The sequence below is a fragment of the Oncorhynchus mykiss genome, chromosome 7 (assembly GCF_013265735.2).
Source record: "Oncorhynchus mykiss isolate Arlee chromosome 7, USDA_OmykA_1.1, whole genome shotgun sequence".
Lineage (NCBI taxonomy): Eukaryota > Metazoa > Chordata > Actinopteri > Salmoniformes > Salmonidae > Oncorhynchus > Oncorhynchus mykiss.
In genome coordinates this window covers 79,614,637-79,637,330 of record NC_048571.1, presented here as the reverse complement: position 1 = coordinate 79,637,330, position 22,694 = coordinate 79,614,637, and the positions used below count along the sequence as shown (strand labels likewise).

General features: G+C 45.4%; 1 protein-coding gene across 2 annotated transcripts in view; it reads left to right on the top strand.

Annotated features, from left to right (window-relative positions):
* The window catches only part of LOC110529040 (solute carrier family 12 member 5-like), a 266,968-nt gene that overhangs the window by 86,974 nt on the left and 157,300 nt on the right, over positions 1 to 22,694 (top strand). Inside the window, exon 1 of one of the 2 annotated variants that reach the window (XM_036984165.1) lies at positions 18,312 to 18,681. The exons of the other annotated variant lie outside the window; for it this stretch is intronic. Coding sequence (XP_036840060.1) covers positions 18,627 to 18,681 — 55 coding nt within the window. The 5' untranslated portion in view covers positions 18,312 to 18,626. Of the gene's footprint in view, positions 1 to 18,311; positions 18,682 to 22,694 lie in introns of those variants that run through there. 2 annotated transcript variants of the gene reach the window in all.

Sequence of the window (22,694 nt, the reverse complement as noted above, 5' to 3'; positions counted from 1 at the left end):
CCCCCAGCTGTTCCTTGTCTCCTCCTAACTACCTCGTCACCCCTTTTCCCACCTGTTCCCTTTTTCCCTCTGATTAGTCCTCTATATCTCTCTCTGTTTTTGCTTCTGTCCTTGTCGGATTCTTGTTTGTGTTATTCATGCCTGAACCAGACTATCGTCATGTTTGCTGCAACCCTGTCCTGTCCTGTCGGAATCTGCCGGTCCATCTGAGCCTACGTTTGTTTTGTTATTAAAGAAGCTCTGTTTACGTTAATTCGCTTTTGGGTCCTCATTCACGCACCATAACAGAAGAATCCGACCAAGAATGGACCCAGCGACTTCGGATCCTCTCCACTCAGCCGTCGAGATCCAGGGAGCGATGCTAGGCAGACACGAGCAGGAATTGTCTGCTGCTCGACATGCCGTTGAGACCCTGGCCACCCAAGTCTCCAACCTCACAGAACAGGTTCACCATCTCCGCCTCGATCCACCGGCCACTTCCAGGGCTTTCGAATCTCCGGAGCCCAGAATCAATAACCCGCCGTGTTACTCTGGGGAGCCCACTGAATGCCGCTCGTTCCTCACCCAGTGTGATATTGTGTTTTCTCTCCAGCCCAACACTTACTCCAGGAGCACTGCTCGTATCGCCTACGTCATATCTCTCCTTACTGGACGGGCTCGTGAGTGGGGCACGGCAATCTGGGAGGCAAGGGCTGAGTGTACTAACCAGTATCAGGACTTTAAGGAGGAGATGATACGGGTTTTTGATCGATCTGTTTTTGGGGAGGAGGCTTCCAGGGCCCTGTCTTCCCTATGTCAAGGTAATCGATCCATAACAGACTACTCTATTGAGTTTCGCACTCTTGCTGCCTCCAGTGGCTGGAACGAGCCGGCTTTGCTCGCTCGTTTTCTGGAGGGTCTCCGCGCAGAGGTAAAGGATGAGATTCTCTCCCGGGAGGTTCCTTCCAGCGTGGATTCCTTGATTGAACTCGCTATTCGCATTGAGCGACGGGTTGATCTTCGTCACCGAGCTCGTGGAAAGGAGCTCGCGTTCTCCGTTGCCCCCCTCTCCGCATCACTACCATCTTCCTCTGCCGGCTCGGGTGCTGAGCCTATGCAGCTGGGAGGTATCCGCATCTCGACTAAAGAGAGGGAACGGAGAATCACCAACCGCCTCTGTCTCTATTGCGGTTCCGCTGGTCATTTTGTCACTTCATGTCCAGTAAAAGCCAGAGCTCATCAGTAAGCGGAGGGCTACTGGTGAGCGCTACTACTCCTGTCTCTCCTTCAACATCCTGCACTACCTTGTCGGTCCATCTACGCTGGACCGGTTCGTCAGCTTCCTGCAGTGCCTTAATAGACTCTGGGGCGGAGGGCTGTTTTATGGACGAGACCTGGGCTCGGGAACATGACATTCCTCTCAGACAGTTAAGGGAGCCCACGGCCTTGTTCGCCTTGGATGGTAGTCCTCTCCCCAGGATTCAGCGTGAGACGCTACCTTTAACCCTCACTGTCTCTGGTAATCATAGCGAAACCATTTCTTTTTTAATTTTTCGTTCACCTTTTACACCTGTTGTTTTGGGCCATCCCTGGCTAGTTTGTCATAATCCTTCTATTAATTGGTCTAGTAATTCTATCCTCTCCTGGAACGTCTCTTGTCATGTGAAATGTTTAATGTCTGCTATCCCTCCTGTTTCCTCTGTCTCTTCTTCACAGGAGGAGCCTGGTGATTTGACAGGGGTGCCGGAGGAATATCACGATCTGCGCACGGTGTTCAGTCGGTCCAGGGCCACCTCTCTTCCTCCACACCGGTCGTATGATTGTAGTATTGATCTCCTTCCGGGAACCACTCCTCCCCGGGGTAGACTATACTCTCTGTCGGCTCCCGAACGTAAGGCTCTCGAAGATTATTTGTCTGTAGCTCTTGCCGCCGGTACCATAGTCCCCTCCTCCTCTCCCGCCGGAGCGGGGTTTTTTTTTGTTAAGAAGAAGGACGGGTCCCTGCGCCCCTGCATAGATTATCGAGGGCTGAATGACATAACAGTGAAGAATCGTTATCCGCTTCCTCTTATGTCTTCAGCCTTCGAGATCCTGCAGGGAGCCAGGTTTTTCACTAAGTTGGACCTTCGTAACGCTTACCATCTCGTGCGCATCAGGGAGGGGGACGAGTGGAAGACGGCGTTTAACACTCCGTTAGGGCACTTTGAATACCGGGTTCTTCCTTTCGGCCTCGCTAACGCTCCAGCTGTCTTTCAGGCATTAGTCAATGATGTCCTGAGAGACATGCTGAACATCTTTGTTTTCGTTTACCTTGACGATATCCTGATTTTTTCACCGTCACTCCAGATTCATGTTCAGCACGTTCGACGTGTCCTCCAGCGCCTTTTAGAGAATTGTCTTTTTGTGAAGGCTGAGAAGTGCACTTTTCATGCCTCCTCCGTCACATTTCTCGGTTCTGTTATTTCCGCTGAAGGCATTAAGATGGATCCCGCTAAGGTCCAGGCTGTCATTGATTGGCCCGTCCCTAAGTCACGCGTCGAGCTGCAGCGCTTTCTCGGCTTCGCAAACTTCTATCGTCGTTTCATCCGTAATTTCGGTCAGGTGGCAGCTCCTCTCACAGCCCTTACTTCTGTCAAGACGTGCTTTAAGTGGTCCGTTTCCGCCCAGGGAGCTTTTGATCTCCTCAAGAATCGTTTTACATCCGCTCCTATCCTTGTTACACCTGACGTCTCTAGACAGTTCGTGGTCGAGGTTGACGCGTCAGAGGTGGGCGTGGGAGCCATTCTTTCTCAGCGCTCCCTCTCTGACGACAAGGTCCACCCTTGCGCGTATTTTTCTCATCGCCTGTCGCCGTCGGAACGTAACTATGATGTGGGAAACCGCGAACTGCTCGCCATCCGCTTAGCCCTAGGCGAATGGCGACAGTGGTTGGAGGGGGCGAACGTTCCTTTTGTCGTTTGGACTGACCATAGGAACCTTGAGTACATCCGTTCTGCCAAACGACTTAATGCGCGTCAGGCGCGCTGGGCGCTGTTTTTCGCTCGTTTCGAGTTCGTGATTTCTTATCGTCCGGGCTCTAAGAACACCAAGCCTGATGCTTTATCTCGTCTCTTCAGTTCTTCAGTAGCCTCCACTGACCCCGAGGGGATTCTCCCTGAGGGGCGTGTTGTCGGGTTGACTGTCTGGGGAATTGAGAGGCAGGTAAAGCAAGCACTCACTCAAACTCCGTCGCCGCGCTCTTGTCCCAGGAACCTTCTTTTCGTTCCCGTTCCTACTCGTCTGGCCGTTCTTCAGTGGGCTCACTCTGCCAAGTTAGCCGGCCACCCTGGCGTTCGGGGTACGCTTGCTTCCATTCGCCAGCGTTTTTGGTGGCCCACCCGGGAGCATGACACGCGTCGCTTCGTGGCTGCTTGTTCGGTCTGCGCGCAGACTAAGTCCGGTAACTCCCCTCCTGCCGGCCGTCTCAGGCCGCTTCCCATTCCCTCTCGACCGTGGTCTCACATCGCCTTAGATTTTGTCACCGGACTGCCTTCGTCAGCGGGGAAGACTGTTATTCTTACGGTTGTCGACAGGTTCTCTAAGGCGGCTCATTTTATTCCCCTTGCTAAGCTTCCTTCTGCTAAAGAGACGGCACAAATCATCATCAAGAATGTTTTCAGAATTCATGGCCTTCCGTCAGACGTCGTTTCGGACAGAGGTCCGCAATTCACGTCTCAATTTTGGAGGGAGTTTTGCCGTTTGATTGGGGCTTCCGTCAGTCTCTCTTCCGGCTTTCACCCCCAGTCTAACGGTCAAGCAGAACGGGCCAATCAGACTATTGGTCGCATCTTACGCAGTCTTTCTTTTCGCAACCCTGCGTCTTGGTCAGAACAGCTCCCCTGGGCAGATTACGCCCACAACTCGCTTCCTTCGTCTGCGACCGGGCTATCTCCTTTTCAGAGTAGCCTCGGGTACCAGCCTCCGCTGTTCTCATCTCAGTTCGCCGAGTCCAGCGTCCCCTCCGCTCAGGCTTTTGTCCAACGTTGCGAGCGCACCTGGAGGAGGGTCAGGTCTGCACTTTGCCGTTATAGGGCGCAGACTGTGAGGGCTGCTAATAAGCGTAGAACTAAGAGTCCTAGATATTGTCGCGGTCAGAGAGTTTGGCTCTCCACTCAGAACCTTCCCCTTAAGACCGCTTCTCGCAAGTTGACCCCGCGGTTCATTGGTCCGTTCCGTATTTCCCAGATCATTAATCCTGTCGCAGTTCGACTTCTTCTTCCGCGATATCTTCGTCGCGTCCACCCGGTCTTCCATGTCTCCTGTGTCAAGCCCGTTCTTCGCGGCCCCGCTCGTCTTCCCCCCCCCCCCCCATCCTTGTCGAGGGCGCACCCATCTACAGGGTCCGTAGGATTTTGGACATGCGTCCTCGGGGCCGTGGTCATCAGTACCTAGTAGATTGGGAGGGGTACGGTCCTGAGGAGAGGAGTTGGGTTCCCTCTCGGGACGTGCTGGACCGTGCGCTGATCGATGATTTCCTCCGTTGCCGCCAGGTTTCCTCCTCGAGTGCGCCAGGAGGCGCTCGGTGAGTGGGGGGGTACTGTCATGTATTGTCATGTTGTGTCTTGTTTCTGTCCTTTCCCTTCACCCTGTCTCCCTCTGCTGGTCGTTATTAGGTTACCTTTTCTCCCCCTCTTTCCCCCAGCTGTTCCTTGTCTCCTCCTAACTACCTCGTCACCCCTTTTCCCACCTGTTCCCTTTTTCCCTCTGATTAGTCCTCTATATCTCTCTCTGTTTTTGCTTCTGTCCTTGTCGGATTCTTGTTTGTGTTATTCATGCCTGAACCAGACTATCGTCATGTTTGCTGCAACCCTGTCCTGTCCTGTCGGAATCTGCCGGTCCATCTGAGCCTACGTTTGTTTTGTTATTAAAGAAGCTCTGTTTACGTTAATTCGCTTTTGGGTCCTCATTCACGCACCATAACACATATATCCTTATGTACATATTCTTTATCCCCTTACACTGTGTACAAGACAGTAGTTTTGGAATTGTTAGTTAGATTACTTGTTATTACTGCATTGTCGGAACTAGAAGCACAAGCATTTCGCTACACTCGCATTAACATCTGCTAACCATGTGTATGTGACAAATAAAATTTGATTTGATTTGATTTAATGCCTTGCATCACACTTGGGATGAAAACACTGAAATTTGATCAATTTACCATTGGCTCAACATACTCCATGGCCATTGGCTCAACATACTCCATGGCCATTGGCTCAACATACTCCATGGCCATTGGCTCAACATACTCCATGGCCATTGGCTTAACATACTCCATGGCCATTGGCTCAACATACTCCATGGCCATTGGCTCAACATACTCCATGGCCATTGGCTCAACATACTCCATGGCCATTGGCTCAACATACTCCATGGCCATTGGCTCAACATACTCCATGGCCATTGGCTCAACATACTGCATGGCCATTGGCTCAACATACTCCATGGCCATTGGCTCAACATACACCAAGGCAAACATTTAGACTATATTAGCCCACACAGCTACAAGGATGTACTTTCATGCTAGGTTTAGGACATCATATTGAAGCTTATAGAGACCCCATTATTTTGACCTCTCCACATTATAATTGGAAGAGGAAGCGTAACTCTAACATAGCCAATTGGCTAGAAAGGTAACTCAAAACACATTTTCACTAAGAGCTGCTGTTTAGCTGGTTAATAAACAAAGTTTAGCCATGTGTTGGCAAACATGTACAGTTGAAGTCAGAAGTTTACATACACCCTAGCCAAATACATTTAAACTCAGTTTTTCACAACACCTGACATTTAATCCTAGTAAAAAATTCCCTGTCTTAGGTCAGTTAGAATCACCACTTTATTTTAAGAATGTGAAACGTCAGAATAATAGTAGAGAGAATCATTTATTTCAGCTTTTATTTCTTTAATCACATTCCCAGTGGGTCAGAAGTTTACATACACTCAATTATTATTTGGTAGCATTGCCTTTTAATTGTTTAACTTGGGTCAAACGTTTTGGGTAGCCTTCCACAAGCTTTCCACAATAATTTGGGTGAATTTTGGCCCATTCCTCCTGACAGAGCTGGTGTAACTGAGTCAGGTTTGTAGGCGTCCTTGCTCGCACATGCTTTTTCAGTTCTACCCACAAATCTTCTATGAGATTGAGGTCAGGGCTTTATCATGACCACTCCCATATCTTGACTTTGTTGTCCTTACGCCATTTTGCCACAACTTTGGAAGTATGCTTGGGGTCATTGTCCATTTGGAAGACCCATTTGTGACCAAGCTTTAACTTCCTGACTGATGTCTTGAGATGTTGCTTCAATATATCCACATAATTTTCTCGCCTTATGATGCCATCTATTTTTTGAAGTGCACCAGTCCCTCCTCCAGCAAAGCACACCCACAACATGATGCTGCCACCCCCGCCCTTCACTGTTCTTCGGCTTGCAAGCCTCTCCCTTTTTCCTCCAAACATAACGATGGTCATTATGGTAAAAAAATATATATTTTTGTTTCATCAGACCAGAGGATATTTCTCCAAAAAGTACGATCTTTGTATCCATGTGCAGTTGCAAATCTTTGTCTGGCTTTTTTATGGTGGTTTTGGAATAGTGGCTTCTTCCTTGCTGAGCGGCCTTTCAGGTTATGTTGATATAGGACTCGTTTTACTGTGGATATAGATACTTTTGTACCTGTTTCCTCCAGCATCTTCACAAGGTCCTTTGCTGTTGTTCTGGGATTGATTTGCATGTTTTGGGATTGATTTCCTGATTTTCACACTAAAGTACGTTCATCTCTAGGAGACAGAACGCGTCTCCTCCCTGAACGGTATGACGGCTGCGTGGTCCCATGGTGTTTATACGTGCGTACTATTGTTTGTACAGATGAACGTGGTACCTTTAGGAGTTTGGAAATTGCTCCCAAGAATGAACCAGACTTGTGGAGGTCTACAATTTATTTTCTGAGGTCTTGGCTCATTTGTTTAGATTTTCCCATGATGTCAAGCAAAGAGGCACTGCGTTTGAAGGTAGGCCTTGAAATACATCCACAGGTACACCTCCAATTGACTCAAATGATGTTAATTAGCCTATCAGAAGCTTCTAAAGCTATGACATCTTTATATGGAATTTCCCAGGCTGTTTAAAGGCACAGTCAACTTAGTGTATGTAAACTTCTGGAACACTGGAATTGTGAAACAATAAATTATAAGTGAAATAATCTGTCTGTAAACAATTGTTGGAAGAAATGACTTGTGTCATGCACAAAGTAGATGTCCTAACCGACTTCCCAAAACTATAGTTTGTTAACAAGAAATTTGTGGAGTGGTTGAAAAAACAAGTTTTAATGACTCCAACCTAAGTGTATGTAAACTTCCGACTTCAATTGTATGTTCAAATCAAGAAACCTTACCAGCAGCTGCACTGTTAGGCTATTCGCATGTGCTTTTCCAAAGCCTATGTCAGTTATGCAATGCTTCAGTGAGTGTCATTTTCTGAATTTTTGGGTTGAGAAATAAAGTTGACATCATTAGAAAGACAATATTCTCCTCTTTTCTACTGAAGGTATGTAATTCACAATGTGTTTATTCTGTTGTTCCTATTGATATTCATAAAAACATTGAAATACATATTTAGTTTTTGTCATTTTTTTTTTTTTTTTTTTTCAGCAGACCCCCGTTTGAATACCACTGGCTTAGGTAGAAGCATCATAAAACCTCTCAACACAATCAATTAATCCGACTTGGTGAAAACCCGTTTTTTTGACCTACCTTGCTTCGTGAATGATGACCTCTTCCTAAATATTTGGTCAAATTATAGATTTTGTGTATGGTTTCTTAGAAACAAGTGTTGGCTCAACATACCCCACTCTCCCCTAATGATTTAACCTTTAATCAATCATACATCCTTCACTCTATGATTCTGTAGCAAAAACATATGTACACAAAAATAATATCAATGGCTTTCAATTTTGTAGAAAAATCTGGCACCTGACTTAAGAAGATACAGTACTTTAAATCATGATAAAATATTGAATGTACTTAAAACTATGAATCAATAAAAACTTTTGAATAAACAAAGTTGAAAGAAATATACGGGATATAAGATTTGATATTTTTAAAGTAATGAGGTCTGTGTCCATCATTGAATAAGCTCCAACGGAACATTGAATCTCCACTAACGTAAGACCTAGCATCATACAGTCATCATTGGATTCCCAGACACCATGTTTTCTGCAAACAGCGAGATCCGTACCAGAAGGACTTACAGTATGTCGTAACATAGTCCTCTAGTGTTGGGTTCACACTCAACATACGCTTGTCTCATTTCAAATTCCGTTATGTTGATAGATCATTTAGCAGCTCCAATGAGCTGTAGAGTAGATTCCATTCAGACCTAGTAACAAATGATTGTTCAATGATATTTCTGTACAAAACGTATTCATCACATAACATAATCAGTGACCGGATTTGAAGCACCCCATAAGTTTGCACACCTGCAGTACAACATTGTGACTATGTGATAGTTCTCAGGGCTCAGTAGATTATGTTCCACATTTTCTGTGATGTGCCATAGTGTAATTATAAAACAGTCATTGATCACACCTGACTGCAGGAGCTATTCATGTATTTTAAATTAAAGCGTGACGTTTTGCACAAGCAAATGGTAGTGAGCAGAGTTAGTTATTATTCCAATTAGAAAGGAAAGCACATGATTCTATTTGAGTTTATGTACTGCAACTCACTAAAAACCCTTATAACTCTGAAAAACTTTGAAGAACCTTTTTAATGAAAAACTTTGAAAAACCTTAAATAAAAACGTTTCCTGGAGATTAGAGTTTGATGATTTTCTTTGAGCAGATATGTGCTCTTTTGCTTGATGAAAATATGGCCTTTAGTGTTGATGCTGGACTTCTGGAACCTTCCGTACTGAGCATCACAGTGTGGATTACCTTCTGGAGCCTTCAGTACTGAGCATCACAGTGGGTATTACCTTCTGGAACCTTCAGTACTGAACAACACAGTGTGGCTTATATTCTGGAACCTTCCGTCCTGAACAACACAATGTGGTTTACATTCTGGAACTTTCCGTCCTGAACAACACAGTGTGGCTTACATCCTGGAACCTTCAGTACTGAACAGCACGGTGTGGCTTACATTCTGGAACCTTCAGTACTGAACAACACAGTGTGGCTTACATCCTGGAACCTTCAGTACTGAACAACACAGTGTGGCTTACATTCTGGAACCTTCAGTACTGAACAACACAGTGTGGCTTACATCCTGGAACCTTCAGTACTGAACAGCACAGTGTGGCTTACATCCTGGAACCTTCAGTACTGAACAACATAGTGTGGCTTACATCCTGGAACCTTCAGTACTGAACAACACAGTGTGGCTTACATCCTGGAACCTTCAGTACTGAACAACACAGTGTGGCTTACATTCTGAAACCTTCAGTACTGAACAACACAGTGTGGCTTACATCCTGGAACCTTCAGTACTGAACAGCACAGTGTGGCTTACATTCTGGAACCTTCAGTACTGAACAGCACGGTGTGGCTTACATTCTGGAACCTTCCGTCCTGAACAGCACGGTGTGGCTTACATTCTGGAACCTTCAGTACTGAACAACACAGTGTGGCTTACATCCTGGAACCTTCAGTACTGAACAACACAGTGTGGCTTACATCCTGGAACCTTCAGTACTGAACAACACAGTGTGGCTTACATCCTGGAACCTTCAGTACTGAACAGCACAGTGTGGCTTACATTCTGGAACCTTCAGTACTGAACAGCACGGTGTGGCTTACATTCTGGAACCTTCAGTACTGAACAGCACGGTGTGGCTTACATTCTGGAACCTTCAGTACTGAACAGCACAGTGTGGCTTACATTCTGGAACCTTCAGTACTGAACAACACAGTGTGGCTTACATCCTGGAACCTTCAGTACTGAACAACACAGTGTGGCTTACATCCTGGAACCTTCAGTACTGAACAACACAGTGTGGCTTACATCCTGGAACCTTCAGTACTGAACAACACAGTGTGGCTTACATTCTGAAATCTTCAGTACTGAACAACACAGTGTGGCTTACATCCTGGAACCTTCAGTACTGAACAGTACAGTGTGGCTTACATTCTGGAACCTTCAGTACTGAACAGCACGGTGTGGCTTACATTCTGGAACCTTCAGTACTGAACAGCACGGTGTGGCTTACATTCTGGAACCTTCAGTACTGAACAGCACAGTGTGGCTTACATTCTGGAACCTTCAGTACTGAACAGCACAGTGTGGCTTACATTCTGGAACCTTCCGTCCTGAACAGCACAGTGTGGCTTACATTCTGGAACCTTCAGTCCTGAACAAGACAGTGTGGCTTACATTCTGGAACTGTCAGTACTGAACAGCACGGTGTGGCTTACATTCTGGAACCTTCCGTCCTGAACAGCACGGTGTGGCTTACATTCTGGAACCTTCCGTCCTGAACAGCACGGTGTGGCTTACATTCTGGAACCTTCCGTCCTGAACAGCACGGTGTGCAGTAAAATACAACAATATTATTTTCGGCACACACTGGAAATCTCATTTGAAATTCGAACAGTATCAGTATCAGTCTTCAGTATCTACTTGCATGTATCAACTAACAAAAAGTACTAATGAGGTATAATTTCTTCTATGTATAAATAACCCTAGGGTCCTATACTGTTTTGGTGGTCTCAGGAGATATTTATATTTGTGTGCACTGTAGTTTTCTTCTTCTTTTTTCTCATTATTGCAGCCAATTACCACTAAGCTAACAATAGGGCAGCCAATTACCACTAAGCTAACAATAGGGCTGCCAATTACCACTAAGCTAACAATAGGGCTGCCAATTACCACTAAGCTAACAATAGGGCTGCCAATTACCACTAAGCTAACAATAGGGCTGCCAATTACCACTAAGCTAACAATAGGGCTGCCAATTACCACTAAGCTAACAATAGGGCTGCCAATTACCACTAAGCTAACAATAGGGCTGCCAATTACCACTAAGCTAACAATAGGGCTGCCAATTACCACTAAGCTAACAATAGGGCAGCCAATTCTCAGACACAGGTAATCCCTCTGATGTGGTTTAAATGTCCCAAACATTGATCTGTATTATGCAGGATGATTCGGTCATCTCCTTTCAACAAAAGCCCTTTCTGTTTATTGAATGTCTAGTGTGTATATTTTCTGTAGATTTAGTGACTTCTAAGAGGAGATAGGCCCACATACTGTAATGGGCAGTCCAAATTAAAACCTGTATGCAAATAGCCTGTTAGTTCCTCCTCTGATTTGGATAGCAGTATTTGCTCTCGTTCGACACTCTTTTCTTCTGTGGGAAAATGGGGTCAAATCGTTCAACATTGTTCCTGCTCTCTGTGCCTAAATTGGAATAAATAAAAAGGGGGAATAAATGACTAGTGTGGCTGATGGAAGGAAGACGCTCCGTTAAACCAGAACCATGAGACTGTGTGGCGCCGTAATGTGATACAAAAACCGTGTTGGTATTGAAATGGGAAACCTAGTCAGTCACAAAAGTATTACTCTCACATATCGCAGTCACTTCAGATGACAAACCACTTGAAATATCTCTCTCCACTCTCAGTGGGTCTGATCCTCTGGACTGTGGCCCTTCAGTTCCTCGACGAGGACGGCTACACCATTCTCTATCCACCCACTACGTCTTTAATCTGGAACGTTCCAGGGGGTTTCGGCAACATAGCTCAATAGTTCTGTCAGGTTCACCACCCCGCTATAACCCAACCCAAGCAGCTTCCCGTCAGAGACCACGGCTGCAAGAGATACTCTCCCCTCTTTGGACGTTGCCTCTGAATCAAAGCGTTGCCATATGTTTCTACACTGTCCAGGCTATTGGGAGATTAATGACTCAACCCCTGCGATAGAAGTTGAGTTACTTACTTGGTCAAGTTATTTAATACCATAGGCCCACCATTACGATGTGTTGACGACTTTCTCAGTCCAATTCCTCACACATAGTGTTGCTAGCTGTCTAGGGGGTCGAGGAACAAATTCACGGAGGCGTTCATTGACAGTATCAAATTGATTCAGTCTGGCACAACCCCCTTCACGACGACTCTCTCTAATTAGATACAGTATAAGTTTTACATGTAAAATGATGACCGCCTAAAATATTGCATTTTCTACTTTGCAGTCACGACATGATACTGTATTGCATGTTTTGTAGTAGCTGTAAGTATGAAACCCATCATTCGATTTAGTTTTTCAGAGTGAAGGGCACATTTCAGTGTGGGTCGATTTAATAAAGACAATTTACACAGCGGATATAAATAACCTTGTTATTTAATTTGGCAGCGATAGGTAAACCGGTGGAGTGCCTTGAATGCAAAGGTATCAAGAAACTAAAATTACGTTCACCTTACGGAGAAATTCCTTTGGTTGGTTGAAGAAAACAAGGTTATTGGCCTGCCCCAATACACAGCCAGATTAGAAGAGTTGTTTTAATAAAAAAGGTTGGTGTAGTTTCTATGTGTAACTGTAGTGCAACAGTATGAGCCCTGTGAAGCTTTGTGAAGAAGGGTATTAGACTGTTCTATCTCCAAAGGCCTTTCCAGAGACAGGGGAAATCTAACGGGAGAGAGAGCTCATTATGAGACGTGCCGTTTGACTAGTAGGACGTTAAAGTGATCTTTTCTGAAATCACTGCAATGTAACACTTATTTCACATAAATCCTACATAAGGTTTATTTGAGTTGTTTTAATATTTCACTTTTGGAATTGTCTCTATGTATATTTGGCTTAATCAAATGTATTTTTCCTTTCCTTTGCATTCACGGCACAACAAAGTTGAGGTTGTTGAATGTAGTTTTAATTAGTGGAGGCTCTTGTGTGTTATATGCAGAAATGTACTGTACACGCAAAGGAGGTCTTTACTATGTACAATATGTGTATATAGATATATATTTGAACTCACACGTCATCATGTATACATCATGTACTTTTAGGTTTTCCTCCATTTCCACCACGTACAACGAACACAATTGCATTTTATTGATGGCAATTTGAATGCACAGAGATACCGTGACGAGATCCTGAGGCCCATTGTCATGCCATTCATCCACCGCCATCACCTCATGTTTCAGCATGATAATGCACGGCCCCATGTCACAAGGATCTGTACACAAATGTCCCAGTTCTTCCAGGGCCTGCAAACTCACCAGACATGTCACCAACCATTGAGCACATTTGGGATGCTCTGGATCGACATGTAAGACAGCGTGTTCCAGTTCCCTCCAATATGCAGCAACTTCACACTGTCATTGAAGAGGAGTGGGACAACATTCCACAGGCCACAATCAACAGCCTGATCAACTCTATGCGAAGGAGATGTGTCGCACTGCATGAGGCAAATGGTGGTCACACCAGATACTGACTGGTTTTCTGCTCCACGCCTCAACCTTTTTTAAAGTTATCTGTGACCAACAGATGTGTATGTGTATTTCCAGTCATGTGAAATCCATAGTTTAGGGCCTAATGAATATATTTCAATTGACTGATTTCCTTATATGAACTGTAACTCAGTAAAATCTTTAACATTGTTGCATGTTGCATTTATACTTTTGTTCAGTGTATTTTAACGCACGTCATCACCTTGTGTCACTCCATCCTTTCCTTGACCCAACACAAGGTCACCAGATGTCATCTGATTCTACTCTGAATTATATGTTTTTTTAATCAACCAATGTCTTTCTCTTCATTATGGAGAAGGAGCCTTGAGTAGTGGGACTCGGTCTGTATGACCTCTTCCAGGGACCTATTTACAAAAACATTATTCAACAAATGATTCTCATTCCTGCTCTTTTTAGAGTTGGGCTTTAAGTTCATTTAAATAAGAGCCCTATGTTGAGTTTGGAATGGTGCGTTTGTCAACTCTACGAGGAGTTTGGAATGGTGCGTTTGTCAACTCTACAAGGAGTTTGGAATGGTGCGTTTGTCAACTCTACGAGGAGTTTGGAATGGTGCGTTTGTCAACTCTACAAGGAGTTTGGAATGGTGCGTTTGTCAACTCTACGAGGAGTTTGGAATGGTGCGTTTGTCAACTCTACAAGGAGTTTGGAATGGTGCGTTTGTCAACTCTACGGGGAGTTTGGAATGGTGCGTTTGTCAACTCTACGAGGAGTTTGGAATGGTGCGTTTGTCAACTCTACGAGGAGTTTGGAATGGTGCGTTTGTCAACTCTACGAGGAGTTTGGAATGGTGCGTTTGTCAACTCTACGAGGAGTTTGGAATGGTGAGTTTGTCAACTCTACGGGGAGTTTGGAATGGTGCGTTTGTCAACTCTACGGGGAGTTTGGAATGGTGCGTTTGTCAACTCTACGGGGAGTTTGGAATGGTGCGTTTGTCAACTCTACGAGGAGTTTGGAATGGTGCGTTTGTCAACTCTACGAGGAGTTTGGAATGGTGCGTTTGTCAACTCTACGAGGAGTTTGGAATGGTGCGTTTGTCAACTCTACGAGGAGGTTGGAATGGTGCGTTTGTCAACTCTACGAGGAGTTTGGAATGGTGCGTTTGTCAACTCTACGAGGAGTTTGGAATGGTGCGTTTGTCAACTCTACGGGGAGTTTGGAATGGTGCGTTTGTCAACTCTACGAGGAGTTTGGAATGGTGCGTTTGTCAACTCTACGAGGAGTTTGGAATGGTGCGTTTGTCAACTCTACGAGGAGTTTGGAATGGTGCGTTTGTCAACTCTACGAGGAGGTTGGAATGGTGCGTTTGTCAACTCTACGAGGAGTTTGGAATGGTGCGTTTGTCAACTCTACGAGGAGTTTGGAATGGTGCGTTTGTCAACTCTACGGGGAGTTTGGAATGGTGCGTTTGTCAACTCTACGAGGAGTTTGGAATGGTGCGTTTGTCAACTCTACGGGGAGTTTGGAATGGTGCGTTTGTCAACTCTACGAGGAGTTTGGAATGGTGCGTTTGTCGACTCTACGAGGAGTTTGGAATGGTGCGTTTGTCAACTCTACGGGGAGCTTGGAATGGTGCGTTTGTCAACTCTACGGGGAGTTTGGAATGGTGCGTTTGTCTTGGAGGTGCTCTGACAGGGTTAGAAAATGGGTTCTAATGGAGCCACTGACATTGTTGATGATGGCCGCTCATGGTGGACCACACATGCTAACGTACACACACACGCATACACACATGGGTATGCACACAAACACACATGCTCACACACACAAAAACATCCACATATGCATGCACACGCACTCACAATCCCACACCCTCCTACAAACACACACACACACACAGAGCGACTACTAGGGACTCTTCTGACTCATCTCCCATCGCATTCAAACGTGCTAAACATAGAATGCGTTCTCTGTCTGACAGACAAGCTTCTTGCGTTGACAACGTTTTGATCCCTGCGCCCGTCTCTCCCCGAGCCCAACGCCAAAGCCACAGCTTTGTTGATGCCACCTGATCCCGTGTTCAACAACTCTGCCTATCGATTGGAGTGCTGGAGTGCACAAGGGCAGGTTACCCAATACTATTCTTCCTGTGGTGCTTGCACTTTTCTTCTTCACAACAGTTAATCTGACCCAAAATCAGTCTTTCGTCAAAGAGGTTGGCTTAATGGAGTAAAAGGGTCCATTGCGGTTGGCTGAGTTTGGCTAGGGTTGGCTGAGGTTGACTGGGGTTGGCTGGGGTTGACTGGGGTTGGCTGGGGTTGACTGGGTCTGGTGGGGTTGGCTGGGGTTGACTTGGGCTGGCTGGGGCTGACTGGGGCTGGCTGGGGTTGACTGGTGTTGACTGGCGTTGACTGGGGCTGGCTGGGGTTGATTGGGGTTGACTGGTGTTGACTGGGGTTGACTGGGGCTGGCTGGGGTTGACTGGTGTTGACTGGGATTGACTGGGGCTGGCTGGGGTTGGTTGGGGTTGCCAAGGTTGTATAGACGACAAGACGGATGCTGTCTAATGAAGTATGTACTGAACCTTTCGGACTGAATGCTGTTGAGAATGAATTGGTTCGGAGGGGGGTTAAGACAGATGATAACATCCATTGAATCTTCACCAGAGAGAGATAGTGGTTTGATCCAGTGGGATTAGCTTCGGGGGAAATGGCATCTAAGGAATTGTTCATGAAGACCACCGCTATCATTTCATTTTCCACAGCGGCAGCATAACTCCTCGCTCCTTTTTATTACTCAGCCTGAACTGATGTGCTGAATGGCTGCCAAGTGGGTTCACCAGAAGTTGGTGGTAAAATAAATAAACTATTATCTGGTTAATGGATGTTTGTGTGTGCAGTTCTGACTGGTTTCATTGTTGTTATTGAAACTCACTGTAAAAAAATGTTAATTCATTGATTGTTCAGAAATGTATTATTTTCTATGTTTGAAGTATAGAGAACCCAACTGTACTTATAACAGTTATAGAACCCCCACAGAGATGGGTTGTAGGATTCTATTGATTATATGGACAGACAATTCTGTACCGAACAGAATCTGTAAATTCTGTAGATGATTCTTATCACCAGATGTCCCAGATGTGACACTGTGTTAGTGACTGTGGCAACGATTCAACAATTATACATTGAGCTGTAAACCAAGGGACCAACTCAGCAATAGGAGGGAGCTCTACCACTACACTAATTCTACCTATCCTGACCCCTCAGATCTGCAAACATCGACGGGTCAGGACCAAGGGGGGAGAAGTAGGGAGTAGGACCAGGTTGATATGTGAAAGGGGAAATTGGTTAACATCCATGGATAGGCCAGTGTTGTTTAGTTGTTGAGTACTACAGTCCCATAGGTCTCACAATACTCAGAGATTAAACAAATATCTACCTAAATTAGTGTTATACTCAATAATGAATGATCGATCGTTGGGTAAATCACACATCATTATTGCTCAATGTTAGTCAATCTTTTACTGTACCATAATTTAGTCATTTGATTGGATGGTTGGCTAGACATAGTCCTGTATTACTTCTTAATTGATGTTTTCTCTAATCAATAAGGCACAAGAGACAGTGCTGTGTCATGAATACAGTCACAGGTACATGCCGTTGTTCGGCCCGACGCGATATCTCCATGAAGATCTCTCCTGTCATTCGTATTTGTTCAACCACGGTAGGCGACTCAGCAACAATTCACACTGTTTTCCAGGGTGTTAATGGGATCCATAAACACAAAACAAAAACACACACATTACATAATGGAAGATGTTGCTGATTAAAGGCATACTGTGTCCACGGCGAGAGATTTTAAACACTGCTTCATAGTCATTGTATCCCTTGTGATTCCAAAGGAGGAGTTGTTTTAATAGAAATGTCTTGAGTGCATCTGTGATACCCAGACTTGTTAAAGATGAAGTGCTTTCTTATCTCTGGAGTGGTATCACAACCTGTGACAGACACACACACACACACACACACACACACACACACACAACACACACACAGATGCATCTAGGTATCTTTCTCATCTATGTGAGTCACCCCTTTCTTGAAAGGACAAGATGTTCTTTCTGTCTCAACAACTACACACTCAAGAGTCTTTCATCACTCACCATGTACTGTATACGATTCTACACTTAAATATAGTACTGTGTACAGATCCCTCTGGATAGGTAGAAAGCTGTCTATATTTAAAGGAAATTATCAAAAGGACAGGATTAAGAATACATACATGTCGACCCCCTTTGTGTGTGTGTGTGTGTGTGTGTGTGTGTGTGTGTGTGTGTGTGTGTGTGTGTGTGTGTGTCAGCATGAGCACCTGTGTGCGTCCTTATTGTCTAAAACTATGCTGAACCCAGATTATATTGATTGTGCTTGTTCAAAAAAGCTGGTAACACAATGTGCTATTTGCATCTGACATTAAAGCGACTAGCGCTTGCGAGCCACAGTTTCTTAAGGCGACACGGAGAAGGAACACCAGAGCTGAGAGGCATAGAGCCCAGGAAGGCTAAACCTCACTCTTCAAACACTGCAGAGTCCTCCCTCTCAAATCACCTTTCCATATGACAGCTGTGAAGAGAGGGAGAGGCAAAAGACTGAGGAAGAGAAAGGGAGAAGAGGAGAGAAAGAAAGAGGGAGGAGAGAGGGAGGGATAGCCAATAATACCCTTTGAATACATGATCAATTTGGTGAAATTATACTGATTATGTTGGGGTGAAGGAGAGAGAGAGAGAGAGAGAGAGAGAGAGAGAGTGTGTGTGTGTGTGTGTGTGTGCGTGCGTGCGTGCTTGCGTGTGTGTGTGTGTGTGAGAGAGAGAGAGAGTGACTGCTACCTCCTCATTTCGAGAGAGAGAGAGAGAGAGAGAGCGAGAGAGAGAGAGAGAGCTTACAAGCGACGAGGAGACGACGAGAGGAGGATCTGCAAAGAGGGAGAGAAAAAAAAGCGCTCCCTATTTTTTCGCCCGCCTCTCTTCGCTCCTCTGCTTAGCATCACATAGGGGAGGCAGGACCAGAGGAGAGCATCTCCTTCTACTACATTTGTTCTGCATTGTCAAACGTATAGTGGAGGAGGACACCTGGTGAAGGAGAAGCCAGGAGTAAAGCCTAGAAGGGTCTGGTAGCGTTGTAGTATCCCTCCTATAGAGTCGTTATAGAGGAGCGAGGATGCTTAACAACCTAACTGACACAGAAGAGGGGGACGGGGGACCCAACAGCCAGGGTGAGTGATGGAATCTGTCTCACAAACGCACGCACACACACAGATGCACAAACACAAACACATAAGCTCATCAAACACACACACACACACACACACACACACACACACACACACACACACAAGCTCACGTACATGAATCCAATATATCTACAGTCATACATACTCACACATTTGTGCGGTGCATACAGACTCACACAGCCAGAAGGTTGCTAATGGCTGGACATTCAAGTGTGAGTGTGTTGCTGCATACTGCTCTTACCTGCCTGCCTGCTTGGGGTGATGCTTCTCCTCTTTACTGTTGCTGTGTGACAGGAATAGTAATGGGGTTCTATCCAAATACGATGGACTGGTGAATGGACTGGTGAACGTACTGATACACACAGAACGATACACAGTCACACAGACAGACACACACACACACACACACACACACACAGACAGACAGATACACACAGACCGATACACAGTCACACAGACAGACAGACACACACACACACACACACACACACACACACAGACAGATACACACAGACCGATACACAGTCACACAGACAGACAGACACACACACACACACACACACACACACACACACACACACACACACACACACACACACACACACACACACACACACAGATATACACACAGACACACACTGCTTGGATGCAATGCTCCCCAAACCTCCCAACCCCTCCCCCCCTCCACCACCACGGCTCCATAAACACTCAAAATGCATATGGCGCCCAGTGCCTGAGCAAGTTTGGGCACACAACACACACCGACGCTCGCTAACGGAGATGCCAACCTGCCGTCGCTCGCTGCTCATCCGTCTGCTCCAGCTGTCAAAACAAGTCCCGGCTCCACTCCCCTCCTATACGTCACCACAGCAGTGTTGCTGGGAAAAGAGGGATTTGGATCAATACCTAAAGAACCTGTTGTGTTGTTGTGTAGCTTTAGTTTAGTTTTACCTGTTCACACATGCTTGTGTTGAACAGTGTTGTGTTGAACAGGGTTGTGTTGAACAGTGTTGTGTTGAACAGGGTTGTGTTGAACAGGGTTATGTTGAACAGGGTTGTGTTGAACAGTGTTGTGTTGAACAGTGTTGTGTTGAACAGGGTTGTGTTGAACAGTGTTGTGTTGAACAGGGTTATGTTGAACAGTGTTGTGTTGAACAGGGTTGTGTTGAACAGTGTTATGTTGAACAGGGTTGTGTTGAACAGTGTTGTGTTGAACAGGGTTGTGTTGAACAGGGTTATGTTGAACAGGGTTGTGTTGAACAGTGTTGTGTTGAACAGGGTTGTGTTGAACAGTGTTGTGTTGAACAGTGTTGTGTTGAACAGGGTTGTGTTGAACAGTGTTGTGTTGAACAGGGTTGTGTTGAACAGTGTTGTGTTGAACAGTGTTGTGTTGAACAGTGTTGTGTTGAACAGGGTTATGTTGAACAGTGTTGTGTTGAACAGGGTTGTGTTGAACAGTGTTGTGTTGAACAGTGTTGTGTTGAACAGTGTTGTGTTGAACAGTGTTGTGTTGAACAGGGTTGTGTTGAACAGGGTTGTGTTGAACAGGGTTATGTTGAACAGGGTTGTGTTGAACAGTGTTGTGTTGAACAGGGTTGTGTTGAACAGTGTTGTGTTGAACAGGGTTGTGTTGAACAGTGTTGTGTTGAACAGGGTTGTGTTGAACAGGGTTGTGTTGAACAGGGTTATGTTGAACAGGGTTGTGTTGAACAGGGTTGTGTTGAACAGTGTTGTGTTGAACAGTGTTGTGTTGAACAGGGTTGTGTTGAACAGGGTTGTGTTGAACAGGGTTATGTTGAACAGGGTTGTGTTGAACAGTGTTGTGTTGAACAGTGTTGTGTTGAACAGTGTTGTGTTGAACAGGGTTGTGTTGAACAGTGTTGTGTTGAACAGGGTTGTGTTGAACAGGGTTGTGTTGAACAGGGTTATGTTGAACAGGGTTGTGTTGAACAGTGTTGTGTTGAACAGGGTTGTGTTGAACAGTGTTGTGTTGAACAGGGTTGTGTTGAACAGGGTTGTGTTGAACAGTGTTGTGTTGAACAGGGTTGTGTTGAACAGTGTTGTGTTGAACAGGGTTGTGTTGAACAGTGTTGTGTTGAACAGGGTTGTAACAGTGTTGTGTTGAACAGGGATTGTGTTGTCCAGGAATTGTGTTGTCCAGGAATTGTATTGACCAGGGTTGTGTTGAACAGGGAATGTGTTGAACAGGGTTGTGTTGACCAGGGCTCCAAGGGATGCACTGGAGCCCCAGGTTTCAGATTTGAAAACAGTCACTGTGCCGCCGCTCGGAGCTTGTATACCTGTGAGGGTTTTGTGATAAAAATAGACTGTGGCGGCTCGGAACATGAATAATTAACTTAATGCGGGCATCTTTTGGGGAGAATTATGACTGGGCATGGCAAAAGACTGTGGTGATTGAAGGGGAGCACGACCCGTTTAAACTCCTCATCAAGGGCAGGTTGTCGAGTGCAAGATAAACCCGCCTAACGACACAACGCTCTGTCAAGCTAATCTGATTACTCGAGCGCTGTTGCTTGCTTGTTTGTGTGTGTGCGCGCGTGCATGTGCACGTGCATGTGTGCTTGCGTGTGTATGAGCAAGTGTGTGTATGTCTATTTATTTTATCCAGGGAAACACATGTCTCATTTTATCCAGGGAAACATACACTACCGTTCAAAAGTTAGGGGTCACTTAGAAATGACATCAAATTGATAATAAATACAGTGTAGATATTAATGTTGTAAATGACTATTGTAGCTGGAAATGGCAGATTTTTAATGGAATGTCTACATAGGCGTACAGGGGCCCATTATCAGCAACCATCACTCCTGTGTTCCAATGGCATGTTGTGTTATCTAATCCAAGTTTATCATTATAAATAAAATAAAAATAAAAAAACTGGCCTTCTTTAGACTAGTTTAGTATCTGGAGCATCAGCATTTGTGGGTACGATTACAGGCTCAAAATGGCCAGAAACAAAGACCTTTATTCTGAAACTTGTCAGTCTATTCTTGTTCTGAGAAATCAAGGCTATTCCATGCGAGAAATTGCCAAGAAACTGAAGATCTCGTACAACGCTGTGTACTACTCCCTTCACAGAACAGTGCAAACTGGCTTTAACCAGAATAGAAAGAGGAGTGGGAGGCCCCGGCGCACAACTGAGCAAGAGGACAAGTACATTAGAATGTCTAGTTTGAGAAACAGACAAGTCCTCAACTGGCAGCTTCATTAAATAGTAACCGCAAAACACCAGTCTCAACGTCAACAGTGAAGAGGCGACTCTGGGATGCAGGCCTTCTAGGCAGAGTTGCAAAGAAAAAGCCACATCTCAGACTGGCCAATAAAAAGAAAAGATTAAGATGGGCAAAATAACACAGACACTGGACAGAGGAACTCTGCCTAGAAGGCCAGCATCCCGGAGTCGCCTCTTCACTGTTGACGTTGAGACTGGTGTTTTGCGTCCACTATTTAATTAAGCTGCCAGTTGAGGACTTGTGAGGTGTCTGTTTCTTAAAATGATAAACTTGGATTAGCTAACACAACGTGCCATTAGAGCTTGTTGTCATTGCAGGCAATCTCAATGCTGTGCATTACAGGGAAGACATCCTCCTCCCTCATGTGGTACCCTTCCTGCAGGCTCATCCTGACATGACCCTCCAGCATGGCAATGCCACCAGCCATACTGCTCGTTCTGTGCATGATTTCCTGCAAGACAAGTATGTCAGTGTTCTGCCATGGCCAGCGAAGAGCCCGGATCTCAATCCCATTGAGCACGTCTGGCACCTGTTGGATCGGAGGGTTAGGGCTAGGGCCATTCCCCCCCAGAAATGCCCGGGAACTTGCAGGTGCCTTGGTGGAAGAGTAGGGTAACATCTCACAGCAAGAACGGGCAAATCTGGTGCAGTCCATGAGGAGGAGATGCACTGCAGTACTTAATGCAACTGGTGGCCACACCAGATACTGACTATTACTTTTGACCCCCCCCCCCCCCCCTT